Source organism: Tachypleus tridentatus, chromosome 13 (assembly GCF_004210375.1).
Source record: "Tachypleus tridentatus isolate NWPU-2018 chromosome 13, ASM421037v1, whole genome shotgun sequence".
NCBI lineage: Eukaryota > Metazoa > Arthropoda > Merostomata > Xiphosura > Limulidae > Tachypleus > Tachypleus tridentatus.
In genome coordinates, this window is record NC_134837.1 from 38931401 (window position 1) to 38955787 (window position 24387).

At 34.6% G+C, this 24387-nt stretch overlaps 1 protein-coding gene across 2 annotated transcripts in view; it reads right to left on the bottom strand.

Moving 5' to 3' along the window:
- LOC143240431 (A disintegrin and metalloproteinase with thrombospondin motifs 6-like) overlaps nt 1–24387 on the bottom strand; it is a 118431-nt gene that overhangs the window by 47912 nt on the left and 46132 nt on the right. Inside the window, exon 4 of one of the 2 annotated variants that reach the window (XM_076482853.1) lies at nt 12688–12875. In XM_076482853.1, coding sequence (XP_076338968.1) covers nt 12688–12875 — 188 coding nt within the window. Of the gene's footprint in view, nt 1–9877; nt 10006–12687; nt 12876–24387 lie in introns of those variants that run through there. The other variant, XM_076482855.1, reaches the window with a different exon arrangement.

Below are 24387 nucleotides of genomic sequence, written 5' to 3' on the forward strand. Positions count from 1 at the left end.
TAAATACTTGAAGAAATCAATGAATAATCTTTACGCGCCTTCAATCTTTGTTCAGTCCATCAGGTAAATGAAATAATAATAATGAATTCATATCTGCTTGGAAAATTTGGTTTTCTTGCGTTCTGCACTTACAGGAAATCTACTGAGGATGTCTCTCATTCTAAGCTACAAACCAGCATCCTACGCCATCCGCTCATGATTAAAAAAAATTGACTTTCACTCTTATAACGCATTTACAGCCTAAAGCACGCTCCCCAGTTCCGAAATTTAGAATTCTATGAAAGGGCCAATCTGCACTTGATGTTATTGTCGTTCGATTGTTTATTGTTAAGCACATAGTTACACAATGAACCATTTGTGCTTTGCCCACCACGGGTATCGAAACCCGATTAATGCCATTGCTTTTCGTTTTGCTCAGTTTCTTAAGGAAGAATACACAAGCAGATTATAGGTGGATTAGAACACGTTAACTACGTAGCATCAATTTATTTAATTATATTCAAAACTCTTGGTAGTCAGTATTCACTATCACTGTGTTGTTCGAAATTTATGGGGCTTAAGTCTTCTCAGGGTCAGTTATGTTTTCAGTTTATGTACGTTCCTGAAAAAGGCAGTGAAAAAATATTCTACACAATTGAAAGGCCGTTGTTATAATTGCAGTTAACTACTAATACTTGCTGGAAAAGATTTTTTTATCCTCATGAGCAATTCTGGGAACACATGAATAAATGCAAAGAAGAGCGTACAACAGTATGTCAACCACACTATATATGCCTGTTATATCGAATGCCAACAAGGCCCTCAGCTGAATACCAGGGCTCACAGGCCGGCTGGGATACTGCATACATGTATATATAAAATTGAATAAAGAAGAACTGTTTTGATGTGAACTACATTAACTTGGCGAAGTAATTTGTATCAAGTTTATATGTGTCACAAATCAAATTATATATTAACCTCAAAATATCAACATGTTTAGATATTTTAAATTAATACATTCCAGTACAACATATAGTTTTTCCGACGTATGTGTAACAAACTGTGTGCCTGCACACTCAACAATTAGTGTTACTATTGTAATTTCATATACATTGCGAAAGAAAGCGATATAGTTTTATTTAGACTATAACTATGATATTTTTATGGCACATTAGTGTAATGGTTCTTAACAGATTCAACATATCTAATAGTTACTGTTATATCTATTCATTAACATACTCAATAGTTACCGTTACATCTATTGATTAGCGTATCTAATAGTTACCATTATGTTTATTGATTAGCGTATCCGATAGTTACTGTTACAGCTATTGATTAACGTGTCCGATAGTTACCGTAACAGCTATTGATTATCGTATCCGATAGTTACTGTTACATCTATTTATTAACGTGTCCGATAGTTACCGTTACAGCTATTGATTAACGTATCCGATAGTTACCGTTACAGCTATTTATTAACGTGTCCGATAGTTACCGTTACAGCTATTGATTAACGTGTCCGATAGTTACCGTAACAGCTATTGATTATCGTATCCGATAGTTACTGTTACATCTATTGATTAACGTATCCGATAGTTACCGTTACAGCTATTGACTAACGTATCCAATAGTTACTGTTACAGCTATTTATTAACGTGTCCGATAGTTACCGTTACAGCTATTGATTAACGTATCCGATAGTTACCGTTACAGCTATTGATAAACGTATCCAAAAGTTACCGTTACATCTATTGATTAACGTATCCGATAGTTACCGTAACATCTATTGATTAACGTATCTGATAGTTACCGTAACAGCTATTGATTAACGTATCCGATAGTTACCGTTACATCTATTGATTAACGTATCCAATAGTTACTGAGCTATAATATTAATTCATTAATTACACATACCACTGATTAAGGCACTTTCTAACAATTTAAACAAGGTCTTTCAGTTGTCATGGCAGTTTTAGTTGTTGGTTAATGTTATTTTCTTAGCACAACCAGTCATATAGGTGAATTAACTTAATAAATATGTCATTTTGACAGCTAACATTTTGGAGCGTTTGACTAACAAATTTAAACAGTTGTAAAAACTAAACAACCATCATACGAAAAGAACGAATAACATTGGAAGTATTCAGTTTAAAGACCAGGGGCTTCTCTCTCACAGTCACGAGGATTGGAGTTAAAGTTTATTTTAAATTTCACGTAAAGCCACTCGAAGACTGTCTGCGCCAGACAGAAAAGCAGTGATAAACTGGAGGAAAGGCAGTTAGTCAACACCGTCAACTCTTGGACTCCTCTTTTGCCAACGAATAGTCGGACTGATCGATGCTAATAGCAAACCAACGACTAGAAAGGCGAGCATGTTCTGTGACAGGGGTTCGAAAGCACGACTACCAGATAGTGAGTTGAACTCCATAACCACCTCTAAAGTGTCATAAGGTCTTTAAAGGTTTTTTGTTATTTTTTAAGCTAGTTAAAATGGTAATAAAAGAAGTTAATTTGGTATGTTTTATCACGCATTACAGCTATAAAAATTGATTTATGTGAACATGTAATCTAATTCACCCATTCAGAGGGAGGGTATACCTTCCAGTAGCGACTGAGTCATCGTGTTTCTGGTTTTAGTCGGTTCGTTGTAATTAAGCACAAACTACACAATGGGCTGTCTGTGCTCTGCCCTTCATGGGTATCAAAACCCGGTTTCTTGCATTATCAGTCTGCAGAAATGCCGCTGCACCACTGTGACCAGGGAGAGGCTTCTTATTTTGGTGTTTATTTATTTTTTTTATCCTACATGACCTTTTAGTAACATGAACGGCTTGGTTGGAAGTTCCAAAGCATTTTATTATCCAACTAAACGGTACGAAATGCGAGACAGCTGTCTAAATAAAATCATATAATGATACTAGACTGGACTGTACATTGTAGAAATAAACAAACACGCAGCTGTATGGATTCGTTAGTGTCCTTAAAATTAGATTTTAAAAATACAACAGAAGGTGGTTAGTAAAACAAATATGTTATTGTTGTTGGATTCGTTTTTATAAAGTTTCGTTTTAGTTTGTCATGCAAACGAAATTCTGTGTGAAGCCCAACAGTACTGCACCTCGCAGCTGTGAACTTACTGCCAGTTTGAATATCAAATGAATGAAAAGCGGTAATCGAAAATAGTACATTAAAATCCTAATTTATAGCTAAGTTACTCTCTGTAAAACGCGTGTGTGGCGTCATCACAATCGTGTCTTTATGTCTTAGCCGGGTTTTTTTTTTTTTTTTTTTCCAAACGCGCGATCTTGGGTGGTTAATAGCTTTAGAGGTGGTCTTCAGATTTACTGTAACAAGGAAGCGGCATAACAGACGTATAGTGAGTGAGAAGCGTTTTATGTAAACCCACATTCAACTTAATTAGTGCTCTAGACTGCTGGTACATTTATTTATGAATAATTAAGAGGATCAATGCACGGTTCACTTTTATTTGAGAAAATCAGTATAAAGAATAAAAACATAACACACACACACACACATACATATATATATATATTCATATAAAGACTTTATCTGTGTTTAAACTGCTTGACCCTATTACTTTAAGCCTATTTTACAATACACCATCTTAAGTACGACAAATTCCAGAAGATGGTGCTCCAATTTTATTCTCTTTGTTTGTGCAGCATCGTTCTTCCTTTCTGTTTGTGTGCCTCCCTGCGAAGCTAAACCCCTATAGAAGTGGGGGCGGACAACCCGAAATTTGTTGTTAAAATTGTTGAAAACTGGTTACTTTTCTATTTGTTATAAACACCTATGCCGATGTTTATCTGGCCAAAGTATCTCAGTGATTCTGTTCACAACTTTAAAGCAGCACTTTATAGAATTCTATTATTGTGCTTTCCTGTGACCGACATGGAGAAACACTAACACAAGATCAGGTTTTTATTAATAGTCAGAACTATCGATTTGTATCACTCTTTTTTTGTTGTTGTACTTTACCATCCTTGTGAAGAACTAATAGCTTAGTAACCTTCTAAAATGAGCTTAGCCTTCCAATCAAAACATACTATGAGTCCTAAAGTATTTTACTTCCCCTTATTTAAACCACAAAAGTGAGTTTTTAACACTACACTTCTCGCAATGGTGAAACACAGCAAATTGTATTTACTTAGTTTGTGACTTTATTACTTGACAGCCCATGTTTTAGCACGTTTAACTGTGGTAAATGCATAAACACTGAATCATGCCCCTAAGGCCAGGTGGTTAGGCGCTCGACTCCTAATCCGAGGGGCGAAGGTTCAAATCCCCGTCGCACCAAACATGTTCCCCCATTCAGCCGTGATGGATGTTATAATGTGCGATCAATCCCACTATTCGCTGGTAAAAGAGTAGCTCAAGAATTGGCGGTGGGTGGTGATGACTAGCTGCCTTCCCTCTAGTCTACACTGATAAATTAGGGACAGCTAGCGCAAATAGCCCTCGTGTAGATTTACGCGAAAATTCAAAACAAACAAAACATGAGTTTGGTTTGAAGAAAGAAAAGAGCTAGCCACATGTATAGATTAAGGAAGAAGTAAAGAAAGCCAGATGAAAAATATTCATAATTCACAGGTCAATTACCTCAATCCCATGATAAAATAACATGAAAATAATTTTTAAATGTCCTGCACAAAAACATTTACAATAAAATATCTACCTTCTTCACGCGAATATTATTCTTACCGACGGTTAAACCTTGAAGTAAGCATGAAAGTCGGCGGATGACAGTTTTTGTTTACTGAACTGATTCGTCAACTGCTTCAATTAGAACAGGCGAGAAAGCCCATGAAGTAATGGAAAAAAAATGTCATGCAACGTAACAAAATCATATGCGAGCTCTTGTTTGATGCTTTTTAACTTTTGTTTGTCCTGTTCTTTTTACTTTATTTAACTTCAGAAATACATAATGTGCTCGGTTAATGTGCATTTAACAGTCTCCAATTACACCCGATCTTCGTTTTCTTTAAAACACCAACTAGAACATCGGGAGGTCTTTGGCAAACAAAGTTACCGCAATTAAACCAGTGCAGAACTGATATCAATTGGACATGATAAATTACGTCTTACATGCGGTTTAGTTGTTGAGAAATTCGTTACGAAAAATGATCGCAATGCGTCAGACGAACTGAGGACACACTTTACCAATTTACATTTAAAACATGTTATTTTTTGTTATATGTTCACGCGTAATTCTTCAAGCAACCCAGCGAAATGAAGCTGAGACATTTGTGCTCAAAAACTGTCCACATCAATATTAGTTTTGAATTAAACAAACCAAATATGTCCGTGGTTTGTGTGTTAAAAGAACAGACATAAACAAGACGAGATACTATAACAGTCTTCCGTCACCAGTAAAACATGTTTTAATTGGTTCCCGAATGCACTGGTGACTGCCTGTCACTCCTAAACACGAACAAGGAAACAATAATTAATAAATACGAGTACACATCTAAAAACATCAAGTTGAAACTAATATAAGATAGCTCGCCTGTGGAAAAGACAACAAAACTAATCTGAAATCCAAAACAAAATCGACGATCCAGCATAGTAAGATGATATGTAATACACAACAAATTTATCTTGAGAATTAGTAGTTTAAATCATTCCATTTACAGCTAATGTGCAGCGATTCCTTTGAAAGCAACATCGAAACACTTCCTAATTAAGAAAACTAAAAACAGTTTGATGTTGTTAGCTTGTCATACATATCTTTGACTAAGAGTAAACTTAAAAAACCAAAAGAGAGATAGATAAAGAGTTGGTATTGCGGATAATGACTTACAGTAAAGTTAGCTTATATAATTATTAACCATGAGAACTGGTTATTATACTAAACCATTTCGAGATTGTTAACTTAAATATTCAAGCATATTAACAATGATACTGCTTCAACCAGCACGACACAAGACTACAGTTCATCAAACTGGAAGATAATTACCTGAACTGTTGTATAAAAACAACCAGAAAATATAGTAATAATTTTACTGAGTCTGAAATCCAACTACGAGTCAGGAGCAGTGAGAAGTACGTTTAATTCTATGTTTCACTTTCGTGCGACTAATAAGACGATATAGTACATGTTGAATGACCAATCATTTACCTTTCTTCGTGAAAACATTAATTGAAAGAGTGATTAACAATGGCTGTTGCCTTGTGATAATTATGACGTTGCAACTTTCGATTGTCGTTTATTTTTATAAAGCTTAAAATGGATGGAAGTTAAACCCTTAATAGTCTGTTCGAAGTTAAGCACAAGGCTACTTAAAGGGTTGTCCATGCTATGCACACCACGGGTATCGAAACCCGGTTTACATCGTTGTAAGTCAGCAGACACACCGCCGTGGCACTGGAAGAGATGAAGACGAAAGTGAAAGCTGTTCTGTGCCTGAAAGGTGCAGAGCACTGGCACTTGGCTCAGGTTTCCGTATTACAAGGTATAAGGCTCTTACCACGACTTATTATTACACATAGCTCTGAATCTATCTTCTTCAAGCGGCCCCGTATGGCCATCTGGGTTGAGGCGTTCGACTCGTAATCTGAGGGTTGCGGGTTCGAATCCTCGTCGCCCTAAACATGCTTGTCCTTTCAGCGGTTGGTACGTTATAATGTGACGGCCAAACCCACTATTCGTTGGTAAAAGAGTAGCCCAAGAGTTGGCGGTGGGTGGTGATGACTAGCTGCCTTCCCTCTAGTCTTACACAGCTAAATTATGGACGGCTAGCGCAGATAGCCCTCGAGTAGCTTTGCGCGAAATTAAAAAAATAAACAAACAATCTTCTTTTGACATGTTATTCTTTACTGTCACTCACAAATTCTTAAAATTACTGATGCAGTTTTCTCCCGTTGTGGTTACTTAACCCACTCTCAGAATATAATTAGTGACTTGCTAGTTCGCCAGTTATTCTGAACTATAGTATAGTTAGTTTAAAAAAGTAACCATCGATTTTTAATTAATTTTTTTTTCATTCATAACTTCTTAGAAGTACATTAACTATAATATATTCTATTGTAATTTTCTGCTAGCTATTGGCAGTAGTGGCTGCGTCTTGGGACACAAGCCCCCAATCTTTTATGTAGCTAGCTACGTTTCTGACCAGCCAACTGAAGACTTATTGGTTAATGATACAACGAGGAGAAAAGGGTAATCCCCGAACTCGCAACCTCTCGAGAACAAATCGAAATAGTTAACCAATAAGCCAGAGCATTCCTATTATATATAATGGATAAGAATAAACTTAAACTGTTTATTAACCACACTTGTTTTTTCCATAATTGTAATAAAATAGCATTCCCAAGTAAAGTATACGGTTTACTCTCTGTTTATGCAGTAGGAAACCGAAATGGATTGTCTATGTCGTGATTTTGATATGATGCTTTTGCTAAATCCTTTGTATCATTGTGTTCAACTTCAGTCGTAGAATGTTTTCCATGACATTTTTGAAGAAAGGAAAAATGGATGGTTTATTTTAATGCACCAAATTACATTATGGTTCTCCCCATTGCGGATTTCAAAACCTGATATTTAATGTTATAAGCCTACTGACTTACATTTGACTTTCGTGAGAGCTTTAGGGGAAAGAATTTGCAATAAATGTCTGATAAAATTATTGAACAACGCTATAGAAAACATTTCAGTGAAGTCAGTACATGTTTTAAAGTCCACTTGAGGGCAGCACCGTCCTTCAAAAAGGACTTCAACATGTTGTTAGGTTTGTGTGTGTGTTTCAAGCACAGAGCTACACAATGGATTATCTGTGATCTGCCCACTACAAGTATCGAAATCAGATTTTTATCGTTGTAAACCTTCAGACTTATTGCTGATACACCAGGAGCAAACTCAAAAATATATTAACAATGCGTTAGTACAGTATTTCTTGTTTGTGTTCAGTTAAAACTCAAGAGGTTATTTGGACTGTGCTAACCACACGTATCAAAACTCGATTTTTAGCGTTATAATTCCACAGCCACAGTGTTAGTGTTAATTCAGATAACATTCTGTAAACGTTGTCTGTTTAAATATTTCAGTTTTTTCACAAGAACGGCAACTTACCTATCGATGCATGCGCTTTAGATGACGTCCTTTTTGCATGCAGTGTATAAAACAGTCTATTATATAATTTATCGATTTTTCTCAACAAATTTAAAATGTGCCAGTTTCTGAAGCCATTTTTCAAAATTATATAGCATGCACTGCTTCATTTCTTTACCATAAATACCTTTATAATAAGAAAAAATATAAGAATCCTCAGGGGAAAAGAGAAATACAACTCTTTCTTCATTTATTCAGCTTGCCTATATGTGTTGACAAGTTGTTGTTTTTTCATTCACTGCACAATTTCACAACACTTTCCACCCTCCACCTCTTGGAAACGTTTCTGTAGTCGTCCATGAGAACAAATAAAAATTGTAAGTGTATTGCTTGTGTTATCACTTTTAGGTAAATGTATAAAAAACAACTTATTAAAAAATTTATGATATTATTCTAATTTGCAATTCATTACTTCGTTTAAGTAACTAAACAACGCAAAACAAACTAGTGCTGTCTAATAACTCGAGAAATATGACAACGTATTTGATGGGCCACGACTAAACAGCGAGAAATATAGGGTTGGAATTTGCATTAATGTTACATATAAGGCTTACAAACTGTGTGTGTATACGTACAGGAGACAAGACTGGTTGCGTTGAGTTCACTAATGAAACTATGACCTGCGTGTGCGTGTGTTTATGAAACTTCTCATATGCGTAGGCTAAACATTCACATATCAATAATATTGAAAAATGGTTACAGAGTCCGTGATGGAGGCTTCCAGTTTACAATTGCACTGTTGTAAGATGTAGTTCTTCTTGGGTCTTCCTGCTCAGTTGGACCCACGCCTTTAGCAGTTAGAAAACCGCGTACAAAATCGTATATCTCTGTGGATGTGTGTTACATATTTGAAACAGCGGGTATGAAACGACCCACTTCTTGTCGGCGATCGCTTTCACTGGCCAAGAAAAACCAGCTCAGTTTCCCTACCACTTCAATAGAATTTCATACCAAATCAGTAAACATTACACTGTTGACCTTAGACCTAGATTTAAAACGAAACTGGTGTACGCTAGGGCACTTGGTAACAACTATATATATAACAAAAATGCGTCTGTATCCTTTTGGTGAAATGTTGTGACACACCAGATAATAACATGAGTTATTTCTCAGAAGGAAGGAGCAGGATAAACCTTTTACAGTCAGCAGTAAACAAGTGAGCACCTAACAGTTAATTCATGGAAGTCCAAATACAGATTTTGTTTTCTTTAGCCCGTTCATTAGAAGTCTATTTTATACCAATATTAAGTATTAAAGGTTTTGCTCATATTCATAATAAGCTAAAAAAATTTTAAAAAAAACGAACTGCGTTAAGTAATACATTTAACGAACATTTCAGATTCACCGCAGCATTATCGTTAATGTTCATAAAATGTTTCATTTTTCTTTCTTTGTTGTGAAGCACAAACTTGCGCAACGTGTTATCTTTTCTGTGCCTACCGCTGCACCAAAACACGATTTTTAGCGTTAATAGCTCTCAGACTTACCGCTATGCCACCAGGGAAGTGGGAACAAGGTATTTCGTTAAACTAGATGTTGTGCTAATCCATCCCTCTGCTTACAACACCACCTGCTGTAAACATCAATATTTGTGATAACTTGTTTTTGATGTGCTTTTTTTCTTACATTACGTTACTACTAAACCTTTCCCTATAAAACAGCAAAAGAAGGGATCCAACTTATATTACTAATATGTTATATTAATCCGCTGAACTGTTACACAAGTAGAGATAGAGCTACTCCTGTTAGAAAGGATAGATAGTTACTTACGTATAACTCATGTAACGTTCGCACAGGCCCATTATTTCGGTAGTTATAGGTATGTATACATTCACTAACGTTGAAATGGCCTTGGACCATCACCACCTTACCCCCTAGCGAATCGCATCATGAGAACAAACGTTCAAGGTCTCATAAACGTGCGGTTGTACTCAGGGTCTCAACTTAAAGCTTTAAAGCACAGGAAACACGTTTAGTTTGGGCTTGAAGTACCTACATTATGGCGCGTCTTCCAAAATATTGTGCTCATAAACTAATTGTACAACCCCCTGATGCAACGAGACTTACGGATTCAGTTTAAAACTGTGGAATCAAAACAGTGACCGCCACAAAGTGAAAATGACTCAGTGACATTTCAGGGTTAATAATTACGTTGTGTAACACCAATTCTGTTCCTGAACAGTATGTGTTATTTCTTAATTGCTTGTGTTGTAAAAGTACAGAAAATGGCAATTTTCCCTTCAAACTTTGATTTTGTGTTCTGGATAATAAAATTTAGAAATTAACCTATTTTATATGAAAAAAATGGGCAAATTCGCACATTTTCGTTTACATAAAGTCTGAATAAAACAACATATAAATCAAGATTTACATGTATTTATACTAAAGTTATACAAAAATAAATAAAATGCTTAGAAGTGAGTAGTTTCTCGAGATTTGCGACTGTAATGTAAATCACTTTCATGTATCAGCCCCCAAATATAGTCTCCCATCATGTTTTCGTTATACGTTCCCAGGTCACGAAAGCAAAGTTTGAAGAGAAAAAAATAGGTATTTTCCATTTACTTTGTACGATGCTAGTACAGCGGTATGTCTCCGGATTTACAACGCTAAAATCAGGGGTTCGATTCCCCTCGGTGGGCTGAGCAGATAGCCCGATGTGGCTTTGCTATAAAAAAACACACAAACACACACCATTTACTTAAGGCATAAGCAACTGGGAAATAACACTTTCTGCCCAGGAACAAGAAAAAGTAAAAATTCTGTTACATAGTGTTATTTTGCAAATAACCTAGTTACGAACGAACCAAAATGAAATTATATTTAGATGATAAACAGGCACAGAACACTATACTATATTAGAAATATATTTTCGTACATTCTTCGTGATGGTGAAAATAAACAGAATTGTTGAGAAGGGGAAGAGGATGGACTTGGATTATAAAACTGTAGTCACACACACACTGCCATAGTGCTTTTCAATGTATCTACACTAGCACCGTGTTACTCAAGGATTATAGCGAATATAACATAAGCTGAACTTTAATATCAGGAACTGTATGCTGATCTTTATAACAGTAATTCAGCTCTTACTTTTGTTTTGCGTGTAGATTAACTTGCTGTCGAACTTTTGAGTGTGTGCGTGACAAACCTGCCTTACGTTTAGTATCAGGTTTTCTTTTAAAGTAGAGATGAACTTAGGTGGAATAATAATAACTGAGATACACTGTGAACTGATGAACCTGTCTTATCGTTTTGTTTGTTGTATGTTGATGAACCTGTATTCTAATGTTATCATTCTCGTTTTTTGTATGCTGATGAACCTGTGTTTTGATGTAATCACTCTTGTTTGTTGTATCTGCTGATGAACCTGTACTGTGATATTATCACTCTTGTTCGTTGTATGTGCTGATGAACCTGTGTTTTGATATTATCACTCTTGTTTGTTGTATGTGCTGATGAACCTGTGTTTTGATATTATCACTTTTGTTTGCTGTATGCTGACGAACCTGTGTTTTGATATTATCACTTTTGTTTGCTGTATGCTGACGAACCTGTGTTCTAATACCTTGGTTAATCCATACTCTATTGTCCTTGTTTTCTTTATTATGTTGCATACTATTGCCTGATAGAGTAATCAGGCAATACCTTTCTAATACCTTGGTTAATCCATACTCTATTGGCCTTGTTTTCTTTATTATGTTGCATACTATTGGCTGATACACTTGAACACCATTTGCCACTGCCTTTTATATTCGTGGATTTTCATCTTTGGAATTTGCTTAGGAGTGGAATACGACTTGTAGAAACTCTCTTTCTGGATGGTCCAGGTTTCCCAAGTTGATCTATGTTACTTTATTTGCCGGTGTAATTAAGTACAAGGGTTGTCCCCGTCTTTTATGTTTGAAATCCGCGATATAAACTTACCTTTATGATTCGAGTGTATGAATATTTTATTTTGGAAAGGACTGTTGCCCTCCCCAAAAGCGATATGTTTTCAGTGGCATCACAGTGTCTGCGTGACGCAAACAGTGCCAAAATAAAGTTTCGATACACTTCGTCCCACCGTGACTATATATTGGCTGTAATCATCACGTAATTTTCTAACCTTATAAATAAATATCGATTTAAGAAAACATGTTCAACCCTGTATTATTGTTCTTGTTTATTGTTTGACGATCAATCTGTATTGTAATGTTATCACTTTTGTTTGTTTTGTGCTGATAAGCTTATCTTACTATTTGTTTATTATTACTGATAAACTTACCTTATAGCATTACGGTTACTTCCTTCTGCATTCTGATGAACGCATATAGTGTATGTAAATTAAGATTGGTTGCTTGTCGTGTGATAAAGATGCGTGTGTCACATTACAGTAAGTACCGCTAAGCTAGTAATCAGTTTGAATTTTGTCACAAACCCAGAGCTTAGGCCTAAGAAAGCGAGAATAAACAAGGAGTTTGTTTTTTTTTAAATCTCAGTGATGTATAAATAAATTTAAAATGATATAAAAATGACATGATAATTAATAAGCTGTTTCTTTCTTAGTCTTTCAAAAGTTTCGTATAAACATCTCTCACCATGTTCATTATAGTCAGAATATATGTTTCAATGTCTTCATTGGAGTAATAGTCCATCATCACCTTGTCCGCCACCACTAACGTTTCCACATTTCTTTCCAGGCTTACGGAACGTCTTCGTCTTGTTCTCTTATTGTTCAGTAAAGCTTCCCAATGTTCACGTTCTTTAAGAACAGAATCCACCTTGTCTACGGTCATAAAACATATTGAAATCAACGGTAATGTTTCAAAACTAAAATGATCCAAATACAACATTTCTGTGGAGTTATGGACATTAAAAGAAATTAAACAAACAAATATATACTGATTTACTTACACTATTTAGTTATAACTCAATAAATGTATGCTCTAAATAAGATTCGGCTGGAAATGGTTTCTTGACTTTATAGTTTTCGTAGCCATCTGCGGATGATTCAAAATTAAAAGCTAGAATAACTGAACTCCACATTTTAAAACAACATAATATGATTCTTATGCTTAACTTGTCCAGTTTGTTCCTGTTTATAAATCCCATTCCATATTGCAGTAACGTTAATTTCAGAGTGTTTAGCACGTTAACAATTATTTTCGTAACAATACTTTAACGAAACCTTAGCTATGTATTGATAAATCCCGAAACGCGGTTAACAGGTTTTTCAAGGCAGCAGACTACCACATGAAAAGTCAGCACCTGGCGGCGTAACTCATAGAACTGCTACCTGGTGCTCAACCCAACTCAGTAATAATTTATTTGTAGGGGGAGTTCCACCTACATAAAGTTACATAGCTATTCATTGAAGTCGTAAGATCAAAACGAGGCAGCCACTGTTAAAACACACATAAAAATGTATAGGTTTTCTGAGGAAGTAAAACCTATTAAGAGATGACATATTTCTAGTTCTCATTTTTTATTCAACAGATAAAAATATAGACTTAGTTTCTGTACTGATCTTTACATAATATATTTCGAACCCTGATCAACTTTCACTTTTCATAACTATATTACCATAATAAAGCATAAGCTTAAATAATCCCACCATTAAAATCCTCCAAACGTACATTTTAACAATGGTACCAACTTGAAAAATCCTTAAAGAAATCAATTAATAGTTTGTAAAACATCTGCGATTCTTGATTAAGGGAAACCCACTTGAAATAAAAATGTATCTCGGAATGGCTGAAAACGTTGTTCTCTGCTTTATTAGTAAAAGTGTTAATACCCATACCAGCCGTTCTGAGATGCAGATAAGACGATTTTTCTAATCACAACAAGAAACCTGCAGTGTGAAGGGACACAGGAAAACCTGAATTCTGATGGTTTAAAACAGCAGTTGTAGCAGTCACTAAACTCTCACAAATTCTTAGTTACTACTTATCATCAAATTTATAAAAAAGAAAAAATTCCATAACTCAAAACACTATGTTGTAGGACGCATTTCCAAATAGTCCAGTATTAATACTGATTTAGCAGGCTCGGCATGGCCAGATGGTTAAGGCACTTGACTCGTAATCTGGGGGTCACGGGTTTGAATCCCGATCACACCAAATATGTTCGCCTTTTCAGCCACGAGGACGTTACATTGTGACGGTCGATTCCGCTATTCCTTGGTAAAAGAGTAACCAAAAAGTTGGCGGTAGGTGGTGGTGACTAGCTGCCTTCCCTCTAGTCTTACACTGCTAAACTAGGGACGGCTAGCGCAGATAGCCCTCGTGTAGCTATCTGATAACACTTACTGGCAAGGAGTAAGTTTGAAACTGGCATTTATAAAAGTATACTTTATTCTTTTTCAGAGAATTACCCCTTGTATATCATCAAATTAGATGTGGAGAACTTCATTCGCTTTTTTCAATAACCACTTCTTGGTAACTACAATGTATATAAGGATGTATATCGAAACATCTTCTATGCACAATATTAAATCGGAACCAAGCGTGGCATTTTAAAATAATCTAATTTAGAAATGGTTGCAGAAAATTTAGTGCTGCATAACGGATGATATTTTGTGCCGTATCAAAACTACTTTTCTTACATTTCACTTAAACTACAATTAAATATACTTTTATCGATCTACTACACTCACATCGTATATCTCCTTAGATCGAGACATAAACACCGATTATGCTGAAGAACATTCAGAAAAAAGACGGCAACTGTCTATTGCAGAGAAAAACTCAAGTATCGTTTCGAATTCATCTCATCCGAAAAGGTTCGAGTCCTTTTGAGTTCATTCGTATTTAGTTTTGTATTTTTGTTGTTTTGTAACTGATAGCACCCTAAAAATGAATGAGAATTTAATCTTGAAATGTACAAAAAGGAATATAAAATATAATTACTGAAAAGCAAATTTCGTGGGAAATAATTACGTTAATTCCAGTTTCTCGATATAGAATTATTTTGTTTGTAAAATAATGTACGTCCGATATCTATATCGTTCTGCAAAAGAAGATTTATTTCAAGTTCATTTGTTATCTGTTGCGTCTACGTTCTATAGGAAATAATTTGTACTCTGAAACTGAAAAGTGCCGTCTGTGCATTACAAAGTAAAAACAACCATAGAGTTTTTAGAAATGCTTACAGAAAAACATGAAAGAGCAATAACTGTTTTTGTCAAGACTGGTAACAAAAATGGCGTATATATCTGTTACTGTGCTTGTTCTGAATATTAATGCGAAGTTACATAAAGGCTGTATGCGCTGGCTATCCTTAATTTTTAGTTGTTAGGCTAGAGAGAGTGCAACATTGCCCACTGACAACTCTATGGGTATCCTAATCAAGTTGTAGAGTTTTCACCATCTATTTTATAACATATTCAAGGCCCTAAAGTGTAGAGGGAAATTTCGCAGCAACAGAACGCGAATGTTGGACCCTCGACTTCATAGTTCTGCACATTATATGTTAAGACACGCTCGGGTCAACTCCATAAAATATATACGTATGCAGAAATGATGATTTTTGTTGCATGCAATTAATTTCTTCGAAAAATAATAAATATAACTTTTATATGCAGACACAAAATAACTGTAACGTATTTTTAATGAAATAAAAAACATGATTAGACGGGCCCATGTGCCCTCTTAAGTGGTTTAAAAAGAAAACAGCGTGCAAGCCAATGAAAACCATGAGTGTTGATGGAGTCCTTTAAATCATTGTAAAAAGGCACTTTATCATTTATACACAAGCCAGTTATGTTCCTGTTTTTAGACCAATTAGCTAATAGTAGGTTCCGAGACATGCAGATATTGTATTAATACCTATATGTCAGTGCCACAAAAACACATCGCAATTTCATGATAAAATAACTGAACGTCTGGGACATCCAATTTTATAATCAGCTCCTTATTATGAAGTCATTTTTTTTTCTCTAGGAGTAGCACATTACACCTCGAAACTGTCGCGTCTCAAGGCAAAACTAAACCTAATTTTAGCCTTAGTCTAGAGTGTGACAGTTATGGCTTCATCAAATATGTTTATGTGATGCTCTTCTTATCTGACTTATAAAACTATTTTAGATTCCATCTTACCCTATTAACAGTTATTAAAATAATCCAAAAAATGCTATTAAATTTTTGATTGGGACGTATTTCTAATAATATTAAACGATTTTTGATTGTTTTCTAAAGTCTATTCAAACCTAAATATTTTTTACAGTAAATTGAAAGATAAAACATGTTTCGTCGTTCAAATTTTCAAGAGTGTGTTAAAGCAAGATAAAGAAATTCACCTCTTCCCTCCTTCCCGTCATCTAAATTTTTCCCATGACCTCCATTCGCTGGAAGCTAGTGAATTTTGCCCTTTAGTGACACCATACTAACTACGATAAGAAAATTAAGTTCGACAAAAACAATGCACATGTATGTACGCGTCTGTATAAAACTATGCCACTATGATAACGAAATGTGTTACGGAAACAGCGTATATCAAAACAGAGAAATGATGCTAGCATTTACAATACACATGCATGCATGTGCCTGTCTAAAACTGTGTCAGTATGGTAACGAAATGTGTTACGAAAACAATGTATATTAAAATAACAAAATGCTACTGACGTTTATAATACAATGCTGATTAGTTTTATACTATTTCAACGCGATTGCAAGTTGGGCCATACACTGGTGTTTTGTGCACATTTTATGTTTTGTAAAATAATAATATTAATTTGTATTGTTTACGATATGCATTGGTGTTTTCCATCAGAATGGAACCCTTATCGCACATGGGCTAATAGGCTAATACAAGAGTTGTTTTCTGTTTTCGTAACCGTCCTTAACTTTCAACAGCTGACCAGAGAGAGAATAGCAAGTCAGCAGTATCCGTCGTATCCGTCGCTTCAAGGTCTTTTTTTTTCGTCTCTTTCAAAGCGAATAACTGGATTAAATATAGACAATCTTCAATAGTCGCGGTACTTGAAATTATTTTAGAAGAATTAAAGTAAATTACGCTATAGGACTTTTTCTTTTTATTAACTATAGTTTTATATGCCCGCAATACCAAGTGTGGGGCGCACATATATTCGATTATAACTTATTACTCATCAGGATCTTTACTTTTCTACCCACAACCTGAAATTCTTTTAAAGGAAGTGTGAAAGTAAATTAATCTGCAAAACCTTGGATGTAGTAAAATACATCAACCGAAAGGGTTTGACCTTCTGAGTCCTGAACTGTAATTGAATCTCAAATGTGTCAAGAGATGACGGAGCTATGAGTTTAAGGACTGTACAGTAAAAATAAACTCAGAGCTGGTCTATGAACCACTATGCTATGGCTAAATATAAATTCTCAATTAAACCTTGGGCGTTTCAATTCGCAGCCCAGAACACTAATTATTGTGTATCGCTCGCACCATATTGCTTATGCAAACTATTTACAATATTTCTAAAGACTGTAATTATGTATTTGACGATTTCTCTTTTCCATGGTTAAGGGGCAACTAACAGAACTGTTTCTCTCACACACAAAAATTACGCCGTCTTTAATTTTTCCATTTTCAAAATTCAACAGAATTTTCAATTAACAGCTTTGTTTCAACCAGATAACCGATGTTCAGCCAGTTTTGTGTATTTTTCTTTCCCACGCCCTGATCTTCATGTAACACGCTTAAAATACGAGTCAAATCTACATGGATAACACACAAGATCTCAGACATAGCCTTCTTGGAAACATGCCATGACCTACTGGGAAGAGTGATTGTTGTTGTCTGTTTGAGGAATATTGTAGTGTATAGTCAACAGTTTTTACTAGAGACAGACCCAGATATTCTGGCACCACAGAAGCCCAAATTAGTTACAAAAATAAACCAAAAAAAAAGAAAAGCGGTAATAAAAGAAGCCAACGGTTGTCCTTTACGGACGACAAGTGACAAACAGTACAAGATTGCGACACGACGCCTTTTTGAGGGTTAATAATGCTCGAGACAATCGGATCTTGTCCATCTACATCCGAAAAATGAAATTTTATGCAACGAACACCCTAATACAATATGCAGTAAACAGATAAACGAATTTAGTTTGCAAACTAACGCCAAAGAGTTTAGTTTATACTGTTACTAAATTGGTTGATATGTCAGTCAAAATGACAGCTTAACTTCGAATTCGTTGATATTATAGCTATATAACTATTAACTTACTGCATTTATCAAAGAGTTACAAGCAAAGAGTTCTGTTGATCAAACTAGAGACTTGGAAACATGTACAGTTCTGTTTGAATCTCTAAAGTATTTCATCTAGAGCAACACTAAAAATATCAGCTTCTATATTTTATAATATGACTATGGGTGCTGTTTTGTAAGCACAGTTTGATTTTCTTTCTATTCCGTGCAAAACTCGAAATCTAAAAATCAAGTTTATGTACACAGACATTTTAAATTTATGTTCTAATTTAATTTTCATTTATTTGAAAGTTTAATATATACATAACACAAAGCTACACTATGCTATGGGATATCTGTGCTCTGCTCACTCCGGGTATCAAACATATAAACATGTACGTTTGATTGAAGTCAAAATGATAAGCAGTAATTGAAAACTTTTACTGACATTTAACACCCTTCGCTGTTTTGAAGGCTGTTGAAACAAATTGATTTAAACTTGGCTTTAAAGTTTCCAATTCAGTACAGAATATATGAGGTAGCTTTCGAGATGAATACGAAATGAGCATTTAAATTTGTTATTGGTTTATCTTGATGTTTTGTTGTATCAGTTAGTATTTACTTAATTAAGTTAATTACAAACTTGATTAATCGAACTTAACACTTCATGTTGTGTAGTGAATTACTATAGCGCTGATTTTATTGGTAAGACAGTTCATTATTATTTGAACGAAGGTGCCACCTTTTAGATATCGAAATTATTATTCGCTTCGCTTCTTCTTTGTGGGTATTTGGGTATGTTTAATTTTCAAATACCCAGGAGGGTCAGGTGCACAAGACCTCTTCCTCCATCCCTAGCTTTCATGTCGGCTACTAGTAAGAATTTGTTGTTGTTGTGCTTTTGGGCCAGAGTATCCCACAGCACTCCGACCCTTTTCAGGGCAATGTTCATGTACATTGTCTTGTCTTGATTTGCCCTTTTTTTCCCTTTATCCATTTATTATTATTATTATTATTTTACTTTTATTCCATTTTTATTTTATTTTATTTCACTTTTATTCGTATATATATATATATATATATATTCCCTTTTTCCATATATATTTATCGGAAAAATAAAATAATAATAATAAAAAATAAAGTAAACTAAAAAGAAAGGAAAAGAAAAAATAAAACATAAAAATGAAAAACAAATAATACTAGTTTTAACGTCTAGTGCATGGTGGCCAGCTTGATTTATATTTATTAAATATATATTTATAGGAGAGAGAACTTAGGACTATGTTCATCATGTACGTAGTATCTGTCGAGATCACACAATAAATAATTTTTATGCCAATTGTTATTAAAATAGTTTAGTGCATTGTGTAAGAGTCTTACAGATATTGTCTCTATGTTTGTATACTTGTACATGAATGTTTATGAAGTACTATGTGATACTTTATAGGCTGAAGTTGAGATAGAATTTTGTATTTTTTGTAGTTTCTGTAATTGTTTTTGTGTTATGTTTATCCAGACAGGAGATGTGTATTCTATTATAGGTCTAATGTATGTTTTGTATATTTTTATTGTATTGTCAGGTGATGTTCCTTGATTTTTACTTCTTGCATAATTTACTTTTTTCCAGATTCTTATCAGGATATTGTTAGTATGCTGTACCCACGTTAATTTGGTATCATAAGTTAATCCTAAAATTTTAGCAGTCTGTAAAAGTGATCCGTTCATGTATAACTTTGGTGGATCTTTTTTTTCAATTTATTAAATCTGCTGAATTTGAGTTTTCAGAATATTTATTCTACATTTCTGGCAGTATTCTTCTAAATTATTCAGGACTGGTTGGAGGTTTGTTGCTGCTATTGATAATTATTATTCCAAAGCTTGTTTGTTTCATTAGTTTCACTTGTTTCATAGCGAAGCTACACGAGTGCTATCTGCGCTAGCTGTCCTAAATTCAACAATGTAAGACTAGAGGAAAGCCAGCTTCCATCACCATCCAGCGCCAACTCTTGGGCTTCTGTTTCGCCAACGAAGAGTGGGATTAACTGCACTTTATAATGCCCCCATTATTGAAAGGGCTAGCAGTTTGGTGCGACGAGGATTCGAACCCGCAAACCTCAGATTACGAGTCGAGCGCCTTAACCACCTGGCCATGCTGCCTTATTCCAAAAAAATAACCAATTGTTTCACGAGAATGCTAATAAAAATTTTGATTCAATTTCATGGATGCGGTTGTGAAGGGTAAACAATTTAATAAAACGCAAAATACTTTCATCTACTGAAAATAATCTTGTTCTAATCGTAGTAACGTAGTTTGTCTTACTTTCAGTCACACATATTTCCTAACTGGTTGAAATACACAGATAATAAACTATCAAGTTTGTACACATATTAAAACTAAGTTGGTTCATTTTACTCCCACAAGTGAACTGGCTGACGTGTCTTTATTAATTAGCAGAAGAAGCGTATGCTCCATCTAATACCAAAAAATTTTCTTTCTCTAACTATAAATATCATACAGCAGCACAATCTTCCGTTAACACAAATGAAGACCCAAGCCATCCAGTCAAAGCTCGCTTGATCTTTTTTAAACAGACGTCACATAGTAAATAAGCGGCTTATTCTGATAAATAGATGACAAACGTGGAACCCAAGTAAAGACCGGGACTTACCTTTTTTATTTCTTTATTTTTTTATGTCACTCAGTGGCTCGTTGGTAAGTAAACGGAACAGATTACTAACAATACCTATTTATATGAACACGTGTTATTCGAGCTGGGTAAAATGACAGTCTCAGCATGATATACCTGAACTAAACATCACAGATATAAGAGGCCTACCTTTTTTTTCTGTTTTATTCAAGGTTACTGATGAGAAATCGCACTAACCAGTCATTACCACACACCGCTATTTCTTGGATTACTCATTTACCAACGAATAGTGGAACTAGCCGTTGCATATAACGCCCCCACGGATATAAGGGCGAGCATTTACACCAGTCGACCACCATAACCATCTGACCATGCCAGGCCTAGGTTTTAAGAACTAAAACTTTTTATCTTATACGGCTTCTGAACTGGAGAACTCAGAATAATGCCCAAGAAACATTACTATTATATTCAAGATGCTTGTAAAAGTAGAGGCTACTATAGGTAATATGAGTAAAGGACAAAATAACATCAAATACCCAAATAATCTGGAGCTCTCGTTATTTTTTATTGTTTAAATTAAGCATAGAGCTACATAGTGGGTTATTTGTGTTGTTCCCACTATGTGTATAAAAATCTACTTTCTAGTGTTGTAAATCCGTAGACATACCACATTGCCGTTGAGGTGCCAATGTAGAGTTATATTGAATCCTACGGATTCCTCTAATCTCTTAATTAACAGCACGAATTATGTATACCAAGTATTATATATTGTAGGAAAGTTACATAATGGAGCATTACAGGAAATTTACATAATGGAGTACAACGCATACATACATAAGTTTGATTACAAATTCACAGCAAAAGCAAGGGGAAAAAATGAATTATATATATATATATATATATGTTTGTAGACGCATGGAGGCTCTGCAAAGTACACTAATTACATTTAGAAAGAAAGAGTGATTAGCAACTGTTATGTGATTAAAGTGTGCTGTTTAGAACCCTACGAGATGAAAAAGGAATTATATTGCTTTAATTGGTGACTTTAACCCTTTATACCCAAAATCATTAGAGTTCTTCTACATCCACAAGTTTTTTGATCTGTGAAATTTAAAGAACGTCTGCTATTTAGAACTATAATTATTGCACGGAGAAAACAGACATTTGTGGTTGGTTTGTTTATAATAAAGCAAAACCACAATGGGCTATCTGCTCTGTCCAATGTGGGAAATCGAACCATGAATTTTTAGCATTGTAAGTTTGTAAGCCTACTGTTGTCCCACCGAGATACAAGAGATGGACGAAAAACGTTATCAGTATATCTTTCGATCGATAGATAAAAAAAGATGTAGTAAAAGTCAGAAACGCATAGAACGTTATATAAAAATTAGAGCCAAAAAAAGATAAATTAGGAAAAAGGAATACGCACAGGTGAAATGAAAAACAAGTCGAAATAAGAAAGATGTAAACAGAGATTGCAGGTTAATAGAACAACAGAAAATTTGTTCAATGAGCTCTATCTGTGCGGTGACCATCGCGATGATCGAACCCCGAATTTTAGTGATATAGACTCTGCAGAGGAAAAATGAAACTAGATAATAAATGGTAATAACAAAGCATCATTTATTAACCAGAGTATTGTCGAACGAATCCACATTGAAATGAATGAGACTGACTTAAAATGATTTGTAGACTTTAAAGCAATTTCCAGAATGATTCAGTTTACGAATTTTAAAAAAAATCCCTATTAACGTACTAATCACACAAGAACATCTGAACATATAATAAAAACATCGTCGACATTACAATCAATATCACTGATTATTTCTGGAATTCCTTACGTATTATTTATGTATAAATTATTAATTTCACCCAATTAGGATTTTTTAACATGTCAAGGTACAAACTTGCTTAGTATATTACGACATTTAAACAACAGCGTTAATGAAAAGTGATTTTAGGGCTAACTAATCCGCTGTCTAATGGATATTCGGCTAGAAAATCTTTTATAATCACAGGCTATACTAGATAACAGACTTTTTTATTGTTATATGTTTATAATGTTAATAGTTTGAGACAAATAGGGCAAGAATAAGTCCATATCATTTAGAGAGTGCTCACTTAAATAGTTATAGGGAACTAGATTATTAAACAAAATATGAGACATAAAAACTACAGTTCACCCACACATAAAATTACACTGTGAGTTAAATCGTTTCAGATTCTTATGAAAATAATTTGTTAATAACATCAAACATTTTGAAAATTCGGGCAAATGTAGCTTTTAATTCACACATTAAGAACCGACCATTTGTATTGTACATAACTAGTCAGAGGACTAACCACTAATTCCTGTTGCTTCAAAAATCAGCAAAAATACAATAAAAAACCGTAAAATTAAGAACAATTACTATAAAACCAATAGTTTCTTCCTAGGCTATAAATGTTGCCGCCTTACAAACGAACAACCAATCCATTTAACTAACATAAACATGTCTTGATCTTCGAATGCTATTTTGGAACCTTACTTATGAGGTAGTACTTCCTTTTTATTTTTTTTATTTTTACTATTAGCGCTAGTTACAAACTGGTGAGTGATTTCCATCTCACCGTAAACGTGTCACTGAGAATCCTTCCTTCAACACAACCAGCTGAAGATCTGTACAAATGTAATTAAAGGAAAGAGAGACGAATGTTTGGCTTTTACACCTCGGAAACCTTGAGATTTGTGAAGTGTAGTTAGATTTGTTATTCTCCACATTTTGGTCTTCAGTAATCTATCAACAAATAAACCTATGCATTTACTTGGATTGGCCCCCCGCTAGTGCAGCGGTATGTCTCCGGATTTACAACGCTAAAATCAGGGGTTTGATTCCCCTCGGTGGGCTGAGCAGATAGCCTTTGTGGCTTTGATAAAAGAAAAACACACACTTGGATTGAAAGTAGGTACCACAGTAAAAACAGCATTCTATCTGAAAATCTAAACTCATGACATAATATATACGGGAATTATCACTAGCCAGAAACAGAAAACATCTTTGTAAAAATATCATTCGATTTTTTACTAGGATTCTATCATAATTTTTTTAAAATTTTCATATGACAAATAGAGGGTGTCCGAAAATAAATATACCAAGAATGTGTTTGTTTTAGAACTGTCGCGCAAAGATACACGAGAGATATCTGCGCTAGCCATCTCTAACTTAGCAGAGTAAGACTAGTTGGTGTAAGCCAACTATTTGGCTGCTCTTTAGCCAACGAACAGTGGGATTGATCGCCTCGTTTTCTCATAATTTGAACACGGAATCAGATAAGTTATAGCGAATGATGGACGACATGTAAAAGTCCATTAATTATTAAAACTAAAATTTACAAACCTGTTACTTGTCTTTATATTCAATTTTTATTGTTATCTCATATAACAATAAGGTTATTTTTGGTATGCTCATTTTCGGTCACTCTGTATATCAATTCTGAATAAATTTC